Here is a 22,520-nt window from a genome sequence, read left to right as displayed (position 1 = left end):
TGCTGTGAACAGACGCATGTGGATTACGATGGAGAGTTACCACAACCCTAAAGATCATAAAACTTCCATGTAGTTCTGAACGTTCTGAACGTTGATGTTTTCGGAACTTCCTTCAAATTCTTGAAAGTTCCATGAAATTCTCAGATCTTCCTTAAGGTTCTCACAATGTTTCTCATGTTAACCCTTTCGAGCAGTGGGCATTGGTTGCATAAAATCAAAAGTAATAGATAGTTACATACTTTCTTCAGCAAAGTTGTAGTTGTAGGTGTCATCTATACAGAAAAAAATATGAAAGCACCAGTTTATAGCCAAACTGAATGGGCTAGATCTCAAAAAGCTTATGAAGTTATTATGTTAACGGACACATGTTTTAAAAGTATCATGCACTGCCATGTTTTTTTTTTTAATAATTCGTTTATTTTTCCAGGCTCATTTGCTGTAGCTTTGCGGAGCCGATATTCATTGTTTGGATAACAAAATTACTTAAAACTAACGTTAGTAAAGCGGGGGCCGATTACTCGCGGCTATCTCGAGGTTAGGGGTAACAAATTGTAACAAATGGATGGCAGGGTAGGGATTGTGAACACAAGGTTTGGAGAGCAATGTGCTCTTGATCTCGAACTAGGCGACACTCTGATGAAAAAGACAAACATGGGGGTACACCGATGGGTAGCTAACAACTTGGGAGAACACAAGATGACACTAACTTCTAAATCCTCAAATCTATCCGTTTTAAAAACACATAAATTAAATTCAAATAGTCAAGGTCTCGTCTCGCCAAGACATCTCTAACGGGTATCGCGGGTTGTTTTCCTCGGGCCCTGAGGGATGTGGATAACTCAGATCTGGCAACACGGTGTAAGGTACACGACCAAACAACATGCTCGATATCGTGATAACCACTGCCACACGCACATAAATTGCTGCCTGAGAGCCCAATTCGATAGAAGTGCGAGTCTAACGAGCAGTGATTGGACATAAGCCTTGATATAACGCGTATAAAGTCGCGGCTCATGTCCAACCCTTTGAACCATGGTTTGTTCGACACCTGTGGGAGAATAGAATGTAACCATCTTCCCAATTCACCATCATTCCATTATTGTTGCCAACTGATGAGGACTTGCTGGCGAGCAATGGAGAAAAATTCGTTGAAGGCGATTTGTCGCTCAAAAATATCGCCTTCCATAGCGCCCACCTTAGCCAATGAGTCCGCTTTCTCATTACCCGGAATTGAGCAATGAGATGGGACCCAAGCTAAGGTGATAGTATAGGAGCGCACTGCCATGTTGATTCATCCCAATTTTACAATTCTAGATGAATATGCTTGGTTACATCATGTTCTAAGAACTCCAAATCGTCCAGGAGTTCAGACTATCTGATCTACTGGATCAACCAAGGCCTGCACGATGTCCTCAGTGACGACAACTACCCAAATATGTCCATTGAGTGTTTGCGCAACACTTCTAATGTCTTTTGATGTATATAAGATGCTCAATGATCTCCAAATCATCCTGGAGTTCAGATCAAATGGTCTACTAGACCAAAAATGATTAATGCAATGCCCCAAGCTTCAAAACTACTCCAACCAGCTTCATAGGGATTATGCAGATCATTTACGTTTCAATTCCATGCGTAATCGATGTTCTAGGTTCCCCAAACTGTCCAGGAGTTCAGTTGATCTACTGGTTCAACCAAGGCCTGTACGATGTCCTCACCTAACGCAACATGTTCATAGTTCATGTTATTGTGCATAATTAATTATGCTTTTTAATAAGGTATATAAGATGCTCCAAGATCTTCAAATTCCCCTGGAGTTCTGATCACATGCTCTACCAGATCAACAAAGACTGATACATTGCCCTTAGTTACGAAGCAACTCCAAACAGGTTCATAGAGATTACGTACATTATTTACGTTTAAATGCAATGTACCTTAATACGGGGTGACATTGGACCTAGGGGGTGACATCGGGTCAAAATTAAAAAATGTTTATTGATGCAAATATCTTGAATATACAGAAAATTATGACAACAATATGTTCCTTGAACTCCTGGAGTAAATTTTAGATGACGTTAACCAACGACTTTATTTAAATAGTGCTGTAAAGCTAAGGGGCATAAATTACTGCAAAAACATGATTTTAAAAAAGTCCATAGGCAAACAAAACTTGGAACACACTTTAATGCTACACGAGCGTAGCACACGATCTTTACCCATACATACGACGTACGACGTGATCATAACCAAATGTTCTCCTAATAGCTACGTTACATTTACATATGTTTAGATATTTTAACCAAATTTGTTTTGGCCCAATGTCACAACACATAAGGTCGTTTCATTGAACTATTTGTTATTTAATTTTAGTTAAATGAAATATCAATTTCAGTCAATCATTTTCAAGACCGTCATAAATATTTTCGAATGCTTAAAATTATTTTCCTTGCTGAAATGTAGATGTTGTAAGGTAGGGAATGAAAAATTTTGATTTTTCGGCCCATTCGCACCCTCACTTACGATACATAAGATGTTCTAGGTTCTCCAAATTGTCCTACTATTTGATCTACTGGATCACTCAAGGTCTACATGAAGTCCTCAGTGACGACACATGTCTGAAACCTCGGAGTCCTCCTTGGAGCATATGATATATGTGGTTGGGACGCTGATGTCCACCGTGTCGAAGCTCCTGTCCTTGATGAAGGCTCGCCACGATTCACAGAATTCACCTGGGAAGTTTTCCTTGGAGAAGACGCCCAACGTTTTCCCATCTTTGGATCCCTTAATCACCTCCCGCAGCTTTTCAAAATTGGCCTCGTTTTTGTCGTTCTTTTCCCGAACCAACAGCTTCACTGACGGAATGCCCTCCTCAACGTCCTTCTCGATCTGCTTCAGAAAATCGACCTTCTTCTTGCTGGTCAGGAAAAAGATTGACTTTTTGCACAGCATCGTAATCGTATCGGCCAGCTCGTATCCCAGTGTAATGACCTTCAAACAGAACTAATAAAATAAGATGACTTCTTAAGACCGGGTAGTAATAAAAATAGGTGTTGTTCGGTTGCTTGTCTAAACACTTCTGATCACGATTTATTTCGCCTGTTCGTTACATGCTGAACTTCTCCTAAATTCCTTTCCTCTCTTAAGTTCTCTCAGAGCGAGTTCTCAATAACTGACTACTACAACTCCTCCATCCATTAGTTAAAGAATAGTTCAAACAATTCAATATTCGATCATGCTCATAAATAAATCCAATAATTTCAACTTTTTCGAATGTACATATGAATGTACAGAAAATATTTTAATCCTATCATAACAATTTTAAACTTAATATTTTAAAAATTTCGATTATACTAATTGTATATAAAATCATCCTTTCTACGTTTCTTAGGTTTTCTTTTCGAACGTCTAACTGCAGTAAACGAAATTGGATCTGGATTTGCTAATTTGGAAATATCCATTTGACCTTCATTCTAAAAAATAAAAGAATCGGCCGGAAAGCCATAAAAATCAGAATCGGAATCTGAAACTTCATCAGGGTTTGGCTCAACATTCTCTCTTCTTCGTTTTCTTGTAGAACTGAAATTATTACTACTTATCGGGATCGGTGACAAAACTTGTTCTGATTCTCGTGTTGATGCAGATGACAAAAGTGTTGCTGGTGTCAAAAGTCGTGCTGATTCTTGACCTGATGATAAAATGGGTGCCCTTTCTAGTGTTTGGGTACCTGTACCTTCTGGGAAAAGCAGAGTTCCTCTGCTACGAGTGTTAGGCGACAATTTGAGTTGACGTCTATGGGCCAACACTATTCTTCCCCCAAAAGAAATCTGGAAAGTAGCATCAGAAACTTGTTTTAAAAAAGTGGCTGGTAACCATCTTCTGATATCTGTAGAGTTAATATTTTTATAATAATGCAGATCACCGTTTTTTACATTAGTAAATGTATCTGGTTTGTGATCGATACGAGTAGCGACGTCATCATTTTCATGCAAGTTAGTCATATTGTTTTTAAAATTATTTTTTGGATTAATTTGGTCCAAAATAGTTTTAGGTTTATAAGAGAGCAATCTTTCTGAAGGGAACTGGCCTTTGTTGTCTAAACAAATATTGCGATAATTGGCAAGAAAATAGGCAATCTGCTCATCAATATCCATTATTTTGATCTCTGGATCAAGTATAAATTTCTTGAACACGTCCTTGACTAATCGTACAATTCTTTCCGCTTGACCGTTGCTCTCCGGATGGTATGGTGGACTTTTCATAACTACAATCCCTTGGTTCTTCAAAAATGTAACAAAATGGTTAGAGTTGAATGGAGGTCCCCCATCGGTCACTACAACGTCCGGCAAACCGTATCTCGCAAACATTCCTAACAGAATTTTCATAACTTTCCTGTAGTCTGTTCCATAGCGCATGTACTCCAGTTCAATCCACTTTGTAAAGCTGTCCACGACTATGAGGAAAACCTTACGATCGAAATAGAAAAAATCGGCATGGATTCTGCTGAAGGGTTTGGTTGTAGGAATCCACTTTGAGTAAGGTGCTTTTCTGTTAACGGCTGTCATCTGATGGCAGATTCCACAGGATTTTACATAATCCTCCACGTCCTTGTTGAGCCCGAACCAATAAACCGTTCTTCTAGCTAGTTGCTTTATCTTGGTAATCCCCGAATGGTTCATATGAAGAATTTTAAGTATTTTATTTTTCAAACTCTCAGGAATTACGACACGGTCCTGGAACAAAATACATCCATCGACCTCCTCCAGCTCCTGATAATGGGAGTATATATCAACATAACGTCTTTCTAATCGGTCAGGCCAACCTTTCCTCAAATATCGTTGAATTGTTTGCAAAAAATCATCATTTAACGTCTCGTTAGCTACTTCCTTGTAATCAATGGGAAATTTTTCCGTAAAATTTAAATTCTTTACAAACTCTCGATCCAACTCTCCAGGAACTTCATCACTGAGAGGAAAACGGGAGCAAAAATCAGCGTTTCCCATTCTTGAGGAAGGCCGGTAAACTATATCGTAGTCGTATATAGAAAGTTCCATAACGTACCGTTGTAAACGAGTAACTGAAATCGGGTGTTTACCATCCTTGCCAAAAATACCTATTAAGGCTTGTGATCGGTATATATTGTAAAATGCATTCCTTGAGCTTGCTTGAGCTTGAGCTTGATTGACCGCCCACGGTTGCTACTCTGTTATTGCCAGATCAGCTGTAATTACACAGAGAACCAATAGACGATGCTTGGGACTAGCAATCATCCTCAATGTGTAAAAACTGGTGATCTTAAATTAGGCAATACCAGCGCCGGCCGCGCCCGAACACAGGTCAAGAAAGGAATGGGAAGGATTGTGTTGACATGACACTCGCTTTGATGGAAGCCGAGAACACCTCTGCACTTCCACGAGGAATCACTGGGATGTTGGATAAGAGGGTTGGGTTTGCAGCAGGGTTCGTTTTGGTAAACGATAAGCTGAATTAATGTCCTAACGATCATATAACGCGAAGGAGCTTGGGACTAAACCCACGGTCTTCTGCTCAGTAAGCAAAAACGTTTGCCACTAGGCAGACGAGCACCTTTTTAATCACCGAGTTGCTGTTATTACCATGTAGTCATATTAACAAATAAAACGATTGACGAATCTTGATTGTGGATGGGCCTGAGATTAGACTCATGATGTTCTGCTCAGTAAGCAAAAACGGTTGCTCTAAGGCCACATCACATAATACCGTTGCTCAAATTTTTGTATCCATTCAAACCCGGAACCAACGACAACAACGAGTTTCGCAAAATACACGATACACAAGCGATTTTACTATAAATCTCTTTGATATGTAAGGACCTGGGACCGCGTTTTTCTGCTCAGTAAGCAGGCCACTGTAACCGACGATCTTTCAAATCTGAAAACTAAAAACTACGAAAAAGTACTTAGGCCTTCATTAAGTTCCACTTTCACGCGACGTACAATGTTTCAATTTGCTCTTTACGTATTGTTCAGGCTAGGCCCTTTTCAAAATTTACGCGAGAAATACGCACAATCGTCACCTACCTCGCAAAACTGGTTCCAAACGACAACAAAGGCATAAGCAACGATGGATTGTTGAACTTTGCTGGCTCCGGTGGTGTAGTGCACAGCAAAAAAATGTAATATCGATCAACGTAATTCAAGCTGATGTATGGAATAATGATGTAATTGTAATTTTGTAATTTATCAGCACACACCCTGGTCAACCACTGTAAACCAATCTGCCGTTCAGCGTTTTCGGTTTTTGTTTCTGGATCTTTAGTTGCCTCTGTGATATACTTACTTGCGGCATACTATTTTGGGAGTGTATATGAGCGTGTACCATGTACGGTAGCTCATCTCTCATCGTGATGGTGGGACATAGTAGCCAAATTAGAGAGAAAACAAGGAGGTATTAGTATTAGTTATATGTAAACAAACTAAACAAAAGTTAGATAATGCGGCACTGTAACTACTACTATTTTAGAGGTATGATTCGTCATGTTTAACTCAATGTTTCAATTTAGGCAAACTATCTATCTTACAATTACAAAAGCAAACCTAAACTTACAATTATATGCAAATGCAAAATGAAACTTGACAAATCATCGTCAATTCCCTTATTCCAGGGCAGGGCCTGACGATTTGAATCTAATTTTGATCAGTGAACGGGCACCATATGGTACATTTTCTCACCATGAACCTATCATTTCCAACCTATCTGAACTATTTAATAAATGGAAGCCATAACATGGGTTACGCTCCCCCTAAGCGGGCCCTCCGCATCCTGTTTCTGTCTTATCTCAAATACAAAATGCCAATGGTATGAATGTATCTATATATAACTTGGAAATGACGTACAATCAAATAAACCCGTAACCCACTCACTTGGTCAGGCTTCAGAATCGTCCAGTGGGCAGTGCACTCTATACTCCAAGTTCCCTTTTTTTCAAATTTACCGCAAATTTGATATTTTACCCATTGAGTGTTGATTAGTCACAATGAAACATTGTGACAGAAGTTGAGGTTACTAGTGTATTAAATAATCTAGGTCCTATTTAGGATTATATCTGAAAAATCCAAATCTGGCCAACGCCCACCCTAAACCTAAACCTGTTCTAATCCACCTGAAATGACTAACGAATGGAAGACTTTGACTACCCAGCCATGCAATAGTCTCATTCCGTGCCTTATGGCAACTTGATGATTCTATTGCGCTCATCTTTTGGCACCACCCAGGGGAGACTTGGTCCTGTACCCAATGCTTAACTTATCTCCATTCCACTCAGCTACTCGCAATTTCTTGTGATATAGTGGGCGGAATATTATTATATGAGACAATTCAATGCAGACGTCTTTCCAAATTTGGCAGATCGACAGGTAATCGGTGAGTAACCACGATAGTTGCTATTCAACAACTCGACAACGTCCCATCGTCAACGCCTGCTATGAGAATTTCCCATAGCAGACGCCAACGAAATGACGTCATCGAGCTATCGATCAACTACCCTGGTTATCGCCTGGTACCTTATAGCACGATGCTAGGAGGCGAACCGGAAGAATCGATGAGCTACCTCCCCCGGTATATATTGTAAAATGCATTCCATAAAGAAACTTGTGAAATTTTTTTACAGTGCTGACTACTGCCAACGCTTCTAAGTGCAGGATAGGGTAGTTTTTCTGGGCATTATTCAACGAAAACGATGTGAAACTTATTGGTTTCTCCTCATCTTCTATCAAATGAGCTATCACTCCTCCCAAACCATAGCTGCAGGCATCTGTTACCACCAAAATTGGTTTAATTGGATCAAAATATTCCAGAAGGTTTGGCTTCAAAAGAAATCTTTTACAGTCATCAAAAACCTTCTCACAATCTTTAGACCATAAATATGTCACGTTTTTCTTTAAAAGACCGTAAAGGCAACTAATATGAGTGGACAAATTGGGTATACATTTGGAATAGTATGTTACTAGACCCAAAAATGCCTTCAGTTCAGAAACGTTTCGTGGAGCTTTCGCTTCACGAATGGTTTTTACTTTATCAGGACAGGGAAGCAATCCCTTGTCTGTTAAGACATGTCCTATATAAGGCAATTGCTTTACAAAAAATTTGCATTTCTTCAAATTTACTTTTATGTTGGCTTTGGCTAGCCTGTCCAAAACCAAAAAAAGTTTCCTTTCGCAATCTTTAAAATCCTTTCCCGCAATTAGTACATCATCTAAATAGCATGAAATGTTTTTCAAACCATGAAGCACTTGATCCATAACCTTCTGAAATATGGCTGCACTTGATGATGCCCCCTGGGGTAGCCTGTTGTATGTATAAAGACCCTTTATGGTGTTTATTACCATAAACTTCTTTGAACGTTCCGTTAAAAGAAGTTGGGTATAAGCTCCTTCAAGGTCCAACGCGCAAAAAACTGTAGGTCCAGAAAGTGTGGCAAACAGATCCTGCGCCAAAGGCAAAGGATACCTATTTGGAATCAATACTTTATTAATGGAGACTTTACAATCTATCACCAGGCGAATACTAAAGTCCCTTTTAACCACAGCTATAACCGGTGAAGCCCATTCACTAGCTTCGATCGGCGTGATGACTCCCTCTTTCTCAAGCATATCTAAATAATTAATCACCTGTTGACGCAAACGCAATGGTACTTCATATGCCTTTTTAAAAATCGGTGTATCTTCCTTCAAGATTAAATCTCCCTTATAACCTACTATTGGACTAGAAAAATCTTTGGTAAAAATTGTCGGAAACTTACTCTTTACTTCATCAACAATTTTGTCTTCTGCAGCCAGATCAATGTTCCCAACAGTCAATGGCGGACTGGCAAAAGTGTTTCTCCAGCCGGAATAAAATACGTCCAACCAAGAGCGGCCCATGAGCGGGGTGAAATCATTCTCACAGCGTAAAACAACCATACTGAGTTGTTTCTTATCCTCAGCAAACTGCACCTCTGTAGTGGACTTACCAAGAACCGTTAGTTTATTTCCATCTATTACAACCAGCTTTTTATTGCAATGTTGCAATTCACAATTCACAAAGCTTCTAATAAATAGCTCTTCAGAAATAACGCTCTCAGATGATCCGCAGTCAATCTCCATGGTTAAACGTCTTTTGTTTATCAAAACCTCAACATAACAGGGCTCATTAATCTTGTTAACAGAGCTAATCATAAGGCAAGGCATATCGTCGTCATCAGAATCGGAATTAATATCCTTTTTCAATCTTTTGAAAACTCCTGAATCTTTGGAAGACAACGAAGATGGTTTTGCAGAATCTATAAATTTAACAGTTGATTGAAATTTACGAGGGCTTTTCCCATGCAAACGGTAACAAAATTTTCTCGTATGGCCTGTCTTCTTGCAAAAGGAACAAAGGTAGAGTGGTTTGGCAGAATTTCCAGCTCTTCTGCTATTAAATCGACCGTTGCTTCTACTTCTAGATGAAAAGGATCGGTTTCTATCGAAACTATGACTCCTGCTTCTATATCTTCGTCTAGACCGCGAATTGTCTGATCGGTTACCTAGTCTCGCTACAACACTGACACGCTTTTCATCATCATTCTTAAGAAGCTTTGTCCTGCTAGCAGAAATCTCCGAGTTGAGAATCAACCTTTCAGCCTTAGCAGCTGATAAATCATCTTCGTCGCACAACCTCTTTTGCAACTGAGCATCGTAAACTCCAATAACTAACATGTCTCTAATGGCTCTATCTTTGAATTCCCCAAAATCACACCTCTCTGCTAATTTTTTCACGCAGATTACAAAATCTTCCAACGACTCATTCCTTATTTGTCTCCTAGTCCAAAATTTGAAACTATGAACTACTTCAGAATCATTCTTATCATAGCGCTTCTTTAATTCGTCTGTCATTTGTTTATAACTCAATTCATTAAAATCCTTTCCCGGGAATAATCTTTTCAGTTCTGTGAAAACTTCTTTCCCACATACTGCCAAAAATGAGGTTTTATAACGTTCCTCCGGAAAGTCATTATGCTTGAAAATCCATTCAAGCTGCTCTTTATATTGTGTAAATGGCATAGAGTATGGTACAAACGGGTCTGCAATTGATGTTAACGTCATCCTTTTAAATAAAATAAATACCAAAAAAAGGACAAAAAAAATAAACAAAATCACTATTGGATTCAAAAACAAATTTAAAAAAAAATCAATTGAATTATGCCTCAAAATCAAAATCTCCCAGAAAAAAGTAAACAAAACCACGTACCTGATTTACGATGGACCAGACGATGAACAAACCAGTCAAATATAAAAATGACAGCAGTCCGAGCGGATAGAAATCAGCACCAAAATAAGCAATACACTACAGCTTCAGCGCAAAACCGTGAACGGTACCAGCAACAACAGCAGCCACCTTTCAGTAGCAGCAACAGCAATCACACAGTCCACAGTCAACTTCACCAGCAGCCTCACCAGCAATTATACGGGTCGGTTTTCAGGGTCGATCAATTCAATCAGATGTAGTTTTCTTCACTCACACCGTAACTCTGTGTCGCGGTTGCTGGTAGTAGCTGTATTAGCTCGACTTTTCGACTCTGACACGCACACCGTTTTACATGAACGTCAAACTTTTCTCTTTTGCGTTCCCGGTCACTGGATGCGTGGAGTGCGAAACCCAAGATTTCTTTTTTTTTCTGGGCGGGAAAAAAAAATATGGTGTTTGTGTGATTCGTATATAATGCTGTAAAGTATTTGGAAAACAAAAATGTGTTGGTAGATGTTCGTCGACAAAAAATTAAACCACTTTTTTTTTGTGTTATGACAAAATGGTCGTTCTCTATAACGTTTTACCAAACGTATTCACTTTTCAGCGTTTTACTTAAACACAAAAGAATGAGTCCGGTTATTGTTCTGGATGAAAATGGATAATTTCTAACAATAAACCTCAGAACAATGACCAACCAAATGCGAAATTTTAACAAAAGCACTTCACAAAGAGTAAAAAAAAATGGATTACTTACGCCGTGCTCCTACTTAGGAAAAATAAATTTACGAAATATCAGCAAATGCACGCTATCACTCGGGAAACTCAGCAAAATGTAGCAAGTTGATAAAAAAAAAATTATCCTTGTCGCCACTGTAATGACCTTCAAACAGAACTAATAAAATAAGATGACTTCTTAAGATCGGGTAGTAATAAAAATAGGTGTTGTTCGGTTGCATGTCTAAACACTTCTGATCACGATTTATTTCGCCTGTTCGTTACATGCTGAACTTCTCCTAAATTCCCTTTCCTCTCTTAAGTTCTCTCAGAGCGAGTTCTCAATAACTGACTACTACACCCAGCAGCCAGGTCTTCAGCGAGGTTGATTTGTTGTACATGGTTTCCTCGTTTACGCCGACCGCCGTCAGAATGCAATCCACCTTCTGCAGCGAATCATCATGGGTAAACTCTGGTTCGTTGCAGCTGGCATAGAGGCGTTTTATTCGTTGGTAAAAGGAATCCTTATCGAGCACGATATTTGACATTTTCGGTGGCGTTTCGATTGCAAACCTAAACATTCAAACTGTCAGAAATACCGGGTTGCCAAATACACCATACTATTCGCATTTAAAAAAAAATCGCTGCTTGCTCTATGCCCGGCACTGCCGGCACAATCGGTACACCAGCGGTACACTTGCGGCACATTGGATTGATGTCTGGAGTGACCTACCGCTTGGTTTGCAGTCACCTTCAAATGATTTTAAAACATCGTCCATAGAACACTGTCGCCATCTGTTGGCCACGCCATGGAAAAAGAACAGAAAGGTTGATACCCACATTTAGGACCTTAGGGTAAACCCGATACTGACCACATGTCCAGTTCAAATTTCACAAAAATAATCCTATCTCAGTTGTGTATGGACCAATTTAAGATCTTCAACATGCAGTAGACTACTAATTGACCCTAAAATTTGAGAAAAATACACAATTTCAAATTTTCATCATACAACCCAAAAATATCAATGGCAGATCCGAAACATCTCCAGCATCCGGTAGCCACTGCAATGTTTGGTCTTAAGTAATTTCCCCGTCGAATGCTTCCAGGTTCATCGATATCGATTAATTACCCATGGAACTGTGGCCCTTTAAAGTTGGACAAAATGTTGCTAGCCCCGATTATTTTGTCCAACTCCTGTGTGCTGATGGAAGCCATCCAATAACTAATAAAAAAAATCCAAACCTTCTCTCCTCTCCAGACGTTCCCATCTGCACCTCGGACAAGATCATCAGCCTGGGCGTATCGGTCGGCGAGACGGTGATAGTTAGTTGTAACATAGTGGCCCACCCGAATGCATCCCGCTTCAACTGGCGGTTCGAAAACTCCGAAGAAGTGATCGAAATCGACCCGGCCCGGTTCACGAACAACGGCAGCAGCAGTCATCTGCAGTACACTCCCGAGTCGGAACGCGACTACGGAACGCTTTCGTGCTGGGGTACGAATGAAATCGGCACGATGGCAGAACCGTGCGTCTTTCAGCTGATAACCGCTGGCCTGCCGACGCCGGTGATCAACTGCGACTGGTCCAACAGCAGTGCCAAAGTGGACGTCAACTGCCACCCCGGATACGATGGGGGACTCCGGCAGAAATTTGTGCTGGAAGTGATGTCCAACCGCAATCCTGGGTTTGGGTAAGTTGCAGGATTTCGCCTGGATGGGAAATGTTGAGTTCTAGCTTGAATTTCTATTGCTTCCAGCTTCAACCTGACCAACTCGGAGGAACCCACCTTCTCCGTGACGTTCACATCACTGAGGGAACAGCTGCCAAATGTGCACCAGCCGGATTCGCTCAAACTGTTCGCCTACGCAGTCAACCAGAAGGGACGCAGCCCGGGAGTGTTCATCACCGATCTGTTCATACCGGCCGTCGAGGAGCAGGAACAGACCGATGGCAAGAAGTCCACACTGCTGACACCGATCCTGATCGGACTGCTCCTGACCATCGTGCTCATCATAGTCGTTATAGTTGTAAGAATTTATCTGAAATCGAAAAGACTTAAGCAAACTATTGATAAGGAGAAACGCTACACGGAGGAATCCAAGAACACGCTGCTGTTGATGGATCAACCGAAGGTGATTGTTAGACTGCGTTGATGAAGCAGTTTCGATATTGATGAGAACTTGTATTGTTTCAGAAGGAGAAATCTCAAAAGGCTTCCAAGTGGAAAAATAGCATGGGTAATAGCATAAAAACTAGGAATAAGATCGAAACTATCGATGACGAGCAGGATCCCGACCTAATACCGGTAATTTCCCAAACAGTTTCGAACTACCAGCGAATGTCTAACCCGTAATTCATTTCTTCCAGTACCCCCGTCTCACCGACATCCAGCAGGAGGAGCTGATCCCGATGAATTCGGACGTTTCGTTCAAACCGAAAACGGTCCGGCTGCCGCCACCGGTGACAGTAATGGCCACGTCTTCGTCGACGGCAACGACCACCATTGTGAGCTTCAAGGACGAAGACATCTCCGAGGCGGAAATAAACCTGAAAGGAATTGAGGACTTTCTGATGACAAACCACGTACCGGAGAGCTGTGTGTGATATCGACAACCAGTAGTGCGATCGAAAACCTACCAGACGACGACCACGCTGCAGATGCAGAGCGAAGCAATTCCCAACCATATTCCATCATCGATGTTCCCAAAGTTTGCAGACAGCGCAGCCGAACGAACCGAGCGATAGTTTTTTCTACAATTGCCCCACAATTTTTTTGTGTTTAGCCAGTAAGTTTTGAATGTGCTTAAGTGCTGTGGACGTTACAAATAATACAAAGCAAAATTTTAGGGTACGCATCAACGTTTCTATTCCTTTCGCCAATGAAAGTGAATGCGAACAGGAGTGTAAGATAAAATAAAGTAAGTTGAGTGGCAAACGAACGAAGAATACAGACAATGGAAACAATAATTTAAACGAAATGCAAAACGTTAGATACGTCATCAAAGTGTGGAAGAGAAAACAAATGCAAAACAAAACGATACTAGCAAAATTAGATAAAGGTTATAAATAAAAATCTGTATTCAATATGGAAGTGTACCTAAAAGATGTATTATTGTAATATTATTGCTATTGAAAGTATTATTGAATGAAAACAAGGATTGTTTGTACAATAAAGAGATTTTATAATAAAAACACTTGCAGTTTAACTTAAGGACTGTCCATATCCCACGTAGACAGTTCAGGAGAGGAGGGAGGGGCCATGAGTAACCAGCTTCGAAAAACTGAATGTTTTTTTTTTCTTTCAAAACTAGCTGGGCACAGAAATATTGATCCAAGATATACCAAGAGCTTTAGAAAATATTCAAAATATTCAGAAAAAGTATCAAACTTCCGGCACTACAAGAAGGCTTCAACGACTACAGGAAGTCCAGAACTTTGAGGAAGTTTAAAAATATTTAGGCAGTTCCATAAACACCAAGAACATTTCGTGAACTTGATGTACTATAGATTGGAGAACTTCATGACAGTTCCAATAACTTCAAGAACATTTTAGGATCTTTACAGGAACTTCAAGAAAACTTCTGGTTTAAAGATCTTAAAACTTCAGGGCCGTTCCACGAACATCCGAAAAATTGTGTAAACTTTAGGAAAATATCGAGGAAAATATCTAAAACTTCAGAATTTCACGGCCGCTCGATTAATTAAACAAAAGTACTTAAGACTTCCGAACTTTACAGATGTTCCAAGTACCAGCCAAATGTAACCTGCCAGCCTGACGAGCTTTCTTCTTAAAGAAGGATGGCTTAAGCGCCACTCATAACGGATACCATCCAACAGTTTCCCGAAGTTTCGGGTAGGAAGCTGACTGGCTGACTAAAACACGTGCGGCGTACTTCACGCAAGACGAGCGAGAAATCGCTAATTCCTATACACGTGAACAGGTATTATCATCATAGGCCTTGCCTTACTCGTCCCCGTTTGAACTGAAACCACAGAGAACAGACATCCAGGTCCAATTCAAATAGTGTGTAAGAAATTTAACTGCTATTTTGAATAGACATTTGAAACTAGCAATATCGTGGTGGCGCGAACACTGGCGCGGTAACCTTCATCAAACCGGCATCTGTTCTCCATGTTAGGAGCGGTGATCACCGTCGTAGTGCCAGCGTGGGACTATAAACAGAGCTGTGCACGATGGTCCCCCGGCGAGACAGGAGGTTGGGGCAGGCCCAACAAGCCGCCCTGAAAAAAACAAAGTTGCAAACACTGATGAAAGAAATACGGATCGGAACAATCAGAACAGACCTATGCGACGAAATAAGGAATACGTTTGAAATCTCGGAACATGGAACTGCAAATCACTCGGCTTTCCGGGCTGTGATAGGTTAATCTAGGACGAACTTCAATCACTCAACTTCGAAGTCGTAGCACTGCAGGAACTTTGCTGAATGGGACAAAAGGTATGGAAAAGCGGGCATCGAGCGGCTACTTTCTACCAAAGTTGTGGCACCACCAACGAGCTGGGAACTGGCTTTGTAGTGCTGGGTAAGATGCGCCAACGCATGATTGGTTGGCAGCCGATCAACGCGAGGATGTGCAAGTTGAGGATTAAGGGCCGTTTCTTCAACTACAGTATCATCAACGTGCACTGCCCACACGAAGGGAGACCCGACGACGAGAAAGAAGCGTTCTATGCGCGGCTAGAGCAGGTGTACAACGGCTGTTCGCAACGGGACGTCAAAATCGTCTTTGGCGACATGAACGCTCTGGTAACAGGCAATCGGGCCAACAATGCGTGAACTTTGCAGAAAACCAAATAAATCACGTTCTAATCGACGGGAAATTTTTCTCCGACATTATCAACGTCTGCACGTACCGCAGTGCGAACATAGTTTCGAACCACTACCTAGTTACAGTATGCATGCGCTCAAAAACTCTCGACGGTGCATAACACCCGTCGAAGACGAACGCCGTGACCCAACATTGAGCAACTACGGGACACTGGAGTTGCCCAGGACTACGCGCAGCAGCTGGAAGTTGCACTACCCACGGAAGAGCAGCTTGGTGCAGCTTCTCTTGGAGATGGCTGAAGGGACATCCGTTCCGCCATAGGTAGTACTGCTGCAGCGGTACTAGGTACTGCGATCCCGGACCGAAGAAATGACTGGTTTGACGGTGGATGCAAACTGTTAGTAGAGGAGAAGAATGCAGCACGGGCGAGAATACTGCAACACCGCACGAGATTGAATGTGGAGCGATACAGACAAGCGCGGAACAGACAAAACTCGGGTTTTCGAAGGAAGAAGCGTCAGCAGGAAGGCCGAGATCACGAGACGATGGAAAATCTGTACCACGTAAACGGTGCACAAAAGTTCTACGAGAAGCTAAATAGTTCGTGCAAAGGCTACGGCAGGTTCTGCAGAAATGCCGCGAATACAACGTGCCCACACATCATTTGTTCATCGTTTCAAATCCGCATACGACACAATCGATCGAGATCAGCTATGGCAGATTATGCACGAGTACGGATTTCCGGATAAACTGACGCGATTGTTCAAGGCGACGATGGATCGAGTGATGTGCGTTGTTCGAGTATCGGGGACACTCTCGAGTCCCTTTGAATCTCGAAGGGGGTTACGGCAAGGTGATGGACTTTCTTGTCTGCTATTCAACATCGCGTTAGAAGGTGTGATCAGAAGAGCTGGGATACCCACGAGTGGCACGATCTTCAAGAAGTCCATTCAGCTTCATGGCTTCGCCGATGGCATCGACATCATGGTACGGAACTATGAGACGATGGCGGAAACGTACATCAGACTGAAGGCTGAAGCTAAGTGAATTGGACTTGCCATCAACGCATCAAAGACAAAATACATGAAAGGAAGAGTTTCTAGGGAAGAAAATGTTAGCCCGAGTTCAGATTGACGGTGACGAAATCGAGGTGGTCGATGAGTTCGTGTATTTGGGCTCACTGGTGACCGCCGAAAATGATACCAGCAGAGAAATTCAAAGACGCATTATGGCAGGGAATCGTGCCTACTTTGGACGCTCCGGTCGAATAAAATTCACCGCCGCACGAAGTTGACTGTCTACAAGACGCTGATTAGACCGGTGTTCTCTACGGCCACGAGACCTGGACTATGCTCGTGCAGGAGGCCTTGGTGTTTTCGAACGGAAGGTGTTGCGTACCATCTACGGTGGAGTGCAGATAGATGACGGAACGTATAGGAGGCGAATGAACCACGAATCGCACCAGCTGCTGGGAGAACCATCCATCGTCCACATTGCGAAAATTGGGAGACTACGGTGGCCTGGGCACGTCGTAAGAATGCTGCACGTGAAAATGTTTCTAGAAAGCGACCCAACAGGAACAAGAAGAAGAGGCAAGGTGGATCGACCAAGTAGAAGGCGACCTGTGTGGAGCCTTCGTAGACTACGAGGCTGGCGAAGTGTGGCCATGGATCGAGTAGAGTGGAGACGACTTCTTCGGACTGCAGAGGACAACAAGGCCTTAGCCTGATTGGTAAGGTAAGTAAGCTAGTGCTGCTGCCCATCGACGTCGATGACCGGCAAACGTCATCTTAACATAAATGTCAACATTGCTGTGAGCAAAACATTGTTTAAAATCGATCAAAACATGGGCTGCAAGCACGAGTTTTATTGGTGCGCAATAAAACAAGGTGTTACCACGCGAAAATTTTTTCACAATTTTCCTAATAGCGAATTCATTTACTATCGGGATTAACACCAGTTCCAACCCAGAGCGAAACTGAACTTTTTATCAGTGTGAACCTCAACCTGAGCTAGGTTTTAAAAACAAACGAACAAACTGACGTTTTTCAGAAAGCAAGCAGACCCAATCTTGATACCCGATCCAGGTTGGAACTGAATAATAAACGAATTTGCTATAAGGATGCCGAATTGCCCGAACTACAGGAGATTTTCTTCTCACGTGGAGTCCAAGCGCTTGCGAAAATTTTATGTTCCGACCAGTTCCTCCCGGAGGATTTTCGAATTCCTGAAAGTACGGATGCAGAATTCAAATCTTATCACATTTTCTGAATTTAAATGAGGGCTTATTGGAGTTCACACCCTCACTGAATCATTTGAAGATACGCCGCCAGTGAATCAAAAAAATGTTTTGCTCCTGACTACTATGTCCAGTTAAAATTGGAACGAAACACGGTTAACCCTACGTTACTCGCGCTGTTGTACTTTGTACAACACACATGAGTTTTCCATTGTCATTTTGTTGCTGAGTTACCAATCGATCTGAAACCAACGAGTATTCCTCAAAAAACTTGTTTTGATCTAAACAAGCTAAGCTTTGATTACAGTAAACACCTAAAAAATGCGGATAATAGGAAAATGTAAATGGAAACCGCGTAAACTGTGACCATTCTACTTGGGATTTGACTTAATTGATTACAACATGGAATATATCGAGATCCTGACCAGACATAAAGTTACTGTCTCCGACAAAGTTGTTCAGGAGATCATAGCCTTGTCGCTGGCGGACAGTAGTTCAGAATTTTCTCACTACGTAGCGCTAGTATACATGTGAAATTCTCGCATGTGATATATCTCAAGATCCTGACCAGATAGAAGCTTACTGTCTTTCACAAAGTTTTGACGTAGGATTACGTCTTTCGGCAACATATTGGGGGTGCAATTTCAAAAAACCAAAATCGACCGCATTACGAAAAGAGGTCAGGTTTTCACCGCATATAACTCTGTCAATAGCAGATGGATTTTAATTCTAAACAAGCCAATCAATTGGAAATTTATCTACCAATCTGCTAATTTGTAATAGGTCACTATTGAAAAATACACAAATGTCCAACTGTTCTGATCAAATGGTGATTAAATTACCATCTTAGCCTGCAAACAGCGCATTCCCTAACACAGATTTAAAAATCGAATTCGATCCTGTCTCACTGAACGGTGCTCATTCAATCACCGTGTGTGGTGGTGTCCGGTCGTCGGTGTCAGCAGTAGCAGCATCAGCAGCAGCAGTGCTTTCAGCGTGTGGCGTGAGCATTGTTCTCCAGGACAAAACGAAGGGCAGCCTGCAAGCAGCGAGCCCACATGAGGATCCATAGAAGGAGGAAGAACCCGCACCGCTATGGATCGAAATCAGTTTCTTTGTGAGTCGCTGTATGCAAAGCGCGTCACCAAACAACATACAACTCGTCAGCCTCATCCGCGTTGAACACCCTAATAGCTCAGCATTACTCAACCATCACGACAAAACGGTCCTTTTCAGGACCACCATAAATTTTTGTTGTTTTAGAGTTCATTTTCATTGAACATTCGCTCGCCTTTCTGCCAGCCACATCACCCCCAAAGCTCTTTGATAATGTAACCAGCAACCAAACGTTTGTCGTCAAATGCGTAACAGTATTGAAGTGGTACATAAAAATTCTCGCAATGACCGAATACCACATGACCATGTCAATTAACCAGAGACACTTCGTAAGGTTTTCTCCAGGACGCTAGAAAAAGCAAATAAAATCTAGATTTATATGATTGATCGCGATTGGGAAAATTTGAGCAAGAAATTCCTCCAATCAATATTCGCTTTTTTTATTATCTATTGAATAAAACAAAAATTCCGTGCGTTTTGTGCACGTAAATGCGTAATTTTGTTATAAGAAAACGAGACGTTTCCATGATGGGAAAAGTGGTTTCCCTAACACAGTCACCGAATATTGATACCAAGCACTGAGCATGCCAGACGGTGCCGATCTTTATGCCTTTTGGTGCAAATTTTAAGCCCCTCCTATTAAGAGCATTATGCCAAAAAATAACCTTGCAAAATTCTCTTAATAGAAGGGGCTTTAAAATTGCATCAAAAGTATAAACGTAGGTACCGTCCGGTAGGCTCATATTCTGTGATTGATGTGTTTCCCTTAATAAGGGAAATGGCTCTAATGTTGGCCTATGGATCTAAGATTGGGCCCATCGCTAAAAATCTGCTATTTTCAATTGTATCTAGATGAACGCGTCATTTGGACGGTACTAATGGATATTTTTGGTCGCCATTGAAAAATTCGTCAATTGCTATATGGGCCCAAATTAGGAACATTTAGGCCGACATTAAATCCATTTCCCCTACATATTTAATTTCCGCACCGCTATCATTTCCTAAATTGTTCTTAACTAGCTTCCAATCCCTCGGTCCTTTTCAGGACCACAAATTACTACTAAAGAGTAAACTAAAGAGTAAGAGCTTGAATCCAAGACATATCGTCCAGGATTGGCTTGTACTACATGAACATCGAGAGAGCACCTCACAAACATAACTCTCAAATTGCTTCCGAATTTCAACCTAAGGGAAATGTAAGTAATGTCGGCCTACATGTCCCTAATTTGGGCCCATCGCTAAAAGTCTGCTATTTATCAATTTTATCTAGATGAACGCGTCATTGGGACGGTGCTAATGGATATTTTTGATCGCTATTGAAAATTTAGTCAATTGCTGAATTTATGTATGGGCTCAAATTAGGGACATGTAGGCCGACATTACCTACATTTCCCCTATCTTAATTTTTCACTGATAACGAATTAAGAAATCAATGTAATATTTACTATACTTTTGCTATGCCATCATAAATACCTTTCGTAATCCTGCGTCAAATCTACGGTCGTGTCTTGGATACAACCTCTTACTTTTTTAGGAGGTCAAAGTCTATTCCCTGGTGCTCAATAGTTCAGAATTTGCTCACTACGCGACGCTAGTATACACGTGAAATTCTCATATAAAATATCACGAGTTCCCAACCAGATAGAAAGGTACTGTATTCGGCATAGTTGTTCAGGAGGTCAAGGCTTTTTCGCAGGTGGACAGGAGTTCAGAGTTTTCTCGCTTTACGGCGCTACTCTCAACCAGCGAAAAGGTTGTGATCTCCTCAACAACTTTGCCCAAGACAGTAACTTTCTATCTGGTCAGGATCTCGAGATTTTCCATGTTGTAACCAATTAAGTCAAATCCCACGTAGTACGGACACCGTTTACGCAGTTTCGATTCACATTTTCTTTATTATCCACATTTTTTGGGAGTTAACTGTGATAAAAGTTTAGCTTGTTTAGTTAAAAACAAGTTTTTAAGTTAGTTAGTTTCAAGTTAGTTTCATATCGATTGGTAGCTCCGATGCAAAATGGCAATGGAAATCTCTCTCTGTTGTACAAAGTACAACGTGCGAGTATTTACTCGTGTTACAAAAGTTGGCGCGAGTAACGGAGGGTTAAAGATCTACAGAAAACTGTAAAAGAGCTTCGTTTTTTATTCTAAAATAATGGTTCCGCAGAAACAACAAGTATGATTCAAACTTGGATGTGTGATTGTTTTCTCAAGTGTTTCTGTTGCGTATAAAGTAGTAATGATTGAAAATCGGAGCAATCACAACCAAGTGAGAATCTTGCTATCGCAATATATTGTCGCGCTAATGTTAAATCCTCATTTGGTGACGGTCGAAGCGCGGTGCTCATAAGCGCGATGCAACCCCGCCCATAAGGATTATACACAGGTGTGTAACTTTGATAGTATTTTATGGCAGCGGCTTGAGGAGGGAATCCTGGATAAAGAGCCGCCGCGTGTTAAATCAATGGGCGCAGTTGTACGGCCATAAACAGAAAACAGATGGTATAATCCCTTTTTGAGAAATAATGATGATGCCATCGAGGATGATATCGATACCTGTTAGTTATTAAGCCTTGGTGGTGAAGTTGGCGGGGAACGTCCAACAGTTTGAATGTGCACTCACCAGATAGCACTGTGATCACATAATGGTGATGTATCATTGCCTTGTTCAAAGAACTGATTAGTGGGATATCTTGTTAATTAGATATCTTTGCTTTGATTCAACAAGAATGTGAGTTTGAACGTCAACAGGAATGGGTAGCATATATTAATGATACATCTAACGTTGCTTAAATAAATGTTTCTGTCTTTGAGCATGAGCATGATTATGATTGACCTACCCACGGTTGCTACTCTGTTATTGCCAGATCAGCTGTAATTACATAGAGAACCAATAGACGATGCTTGGGACAAGCAATCATCCTCAATGTGTAAAAACTGGTGATCTCAAACTAGGCAATACCAGCGCCGGCCGTGCCCGAACGCAGGTCAAAAATGGAATGGGTAGGAATGTGTTGACGTAACACTCGCTTTGATGGAAGCGGAGAAATCCTCTGCACTTCCACTGGGATGTTGAGTAGGGTTTACAGCAAGGTTCGTTTTGGTAAACGATAAACTGAATTGATGTAAACGATGAACTGAATATGGAGAGTTTACTGTAAAAATAAATAAAAAGGAATGATCTCACCCAAATAACCAGGTGAAGTTGCACCAACGCAACAGGCCTCCTCGTAGACTTTCTTCAACCCATCGCAGGTATCTCCTTCCTCCTTACGTGATAATTATAATTTTAAACAGTTTGATTGACATCAACACGAACCTGTCAGGGCTCTTAAATAAATTTCTCTGCCATTTTTCATTCAAGAATAAAACAAAATCATTTGACTCTAAATGTTTTTTTTTTTTATTATTATTTTTTC

General features: G+C 41.2%; 1 protein-coding gene across 1 annotated transcript in view; it reads left to right on the top strand.

Moving 5' to 3' along the window:
- The window catches only part of LOC135702992 (synaptogenesis protein syg-2-like), a 320,097-nt gene extending 305,982 nt beyond the window's left edge, over positions 1 to 14,115 (top strand). The window contains exons 11-14 of the mRNA XM_065224077.1: positions 12,216 to 12,648; positions 12,715 to 13,090; positions 13,153 to 13,263; positions 13,326 to 14,115. Of these exons, the coding sequence (XP_065080149.1) occupies positions 12,216 to 12,648; positions 12,715 to 13,090; positions 13,153 to 13,263; positions 13,326 to 13,562 (1,157 nt within the window). The 3' untranslated portion in view covers positions 13,563 to 14,115. The remainder of the gene's footprint in view (positions 1 to 12,215; positions 12,649 to 12,714; positions 13,091 to 13,152; positions 13,264 to 13,325) is intronic.
- The last annotated feature ends 8,405 nt before the right edge of the window (positions 14,116 to 22,520 follow it).

Source organism: Ochlerotatus camptorhynchus, unplaced genomic scaffold (genome assembly GCF_037179485.1).
Source record: "Ochlerotatus camptorhynchus isolate MF236.1 unplaced genomic scaffold, CSIRO-AGI_Acam_v1.1 ptg000204l, whole genome shotgun sequence".
Classification (NCBI taxonomy): domain Eukaryota; kingdom Metazoa; phylum Arthropoda; class Insecta; order Diptera; family Culicidae; genus Ochlerotatus; species Ochlerotatus camptorhynchus.
This window is presented reverse-complemented; position numbering and strand designations above follow the sequence as displayed.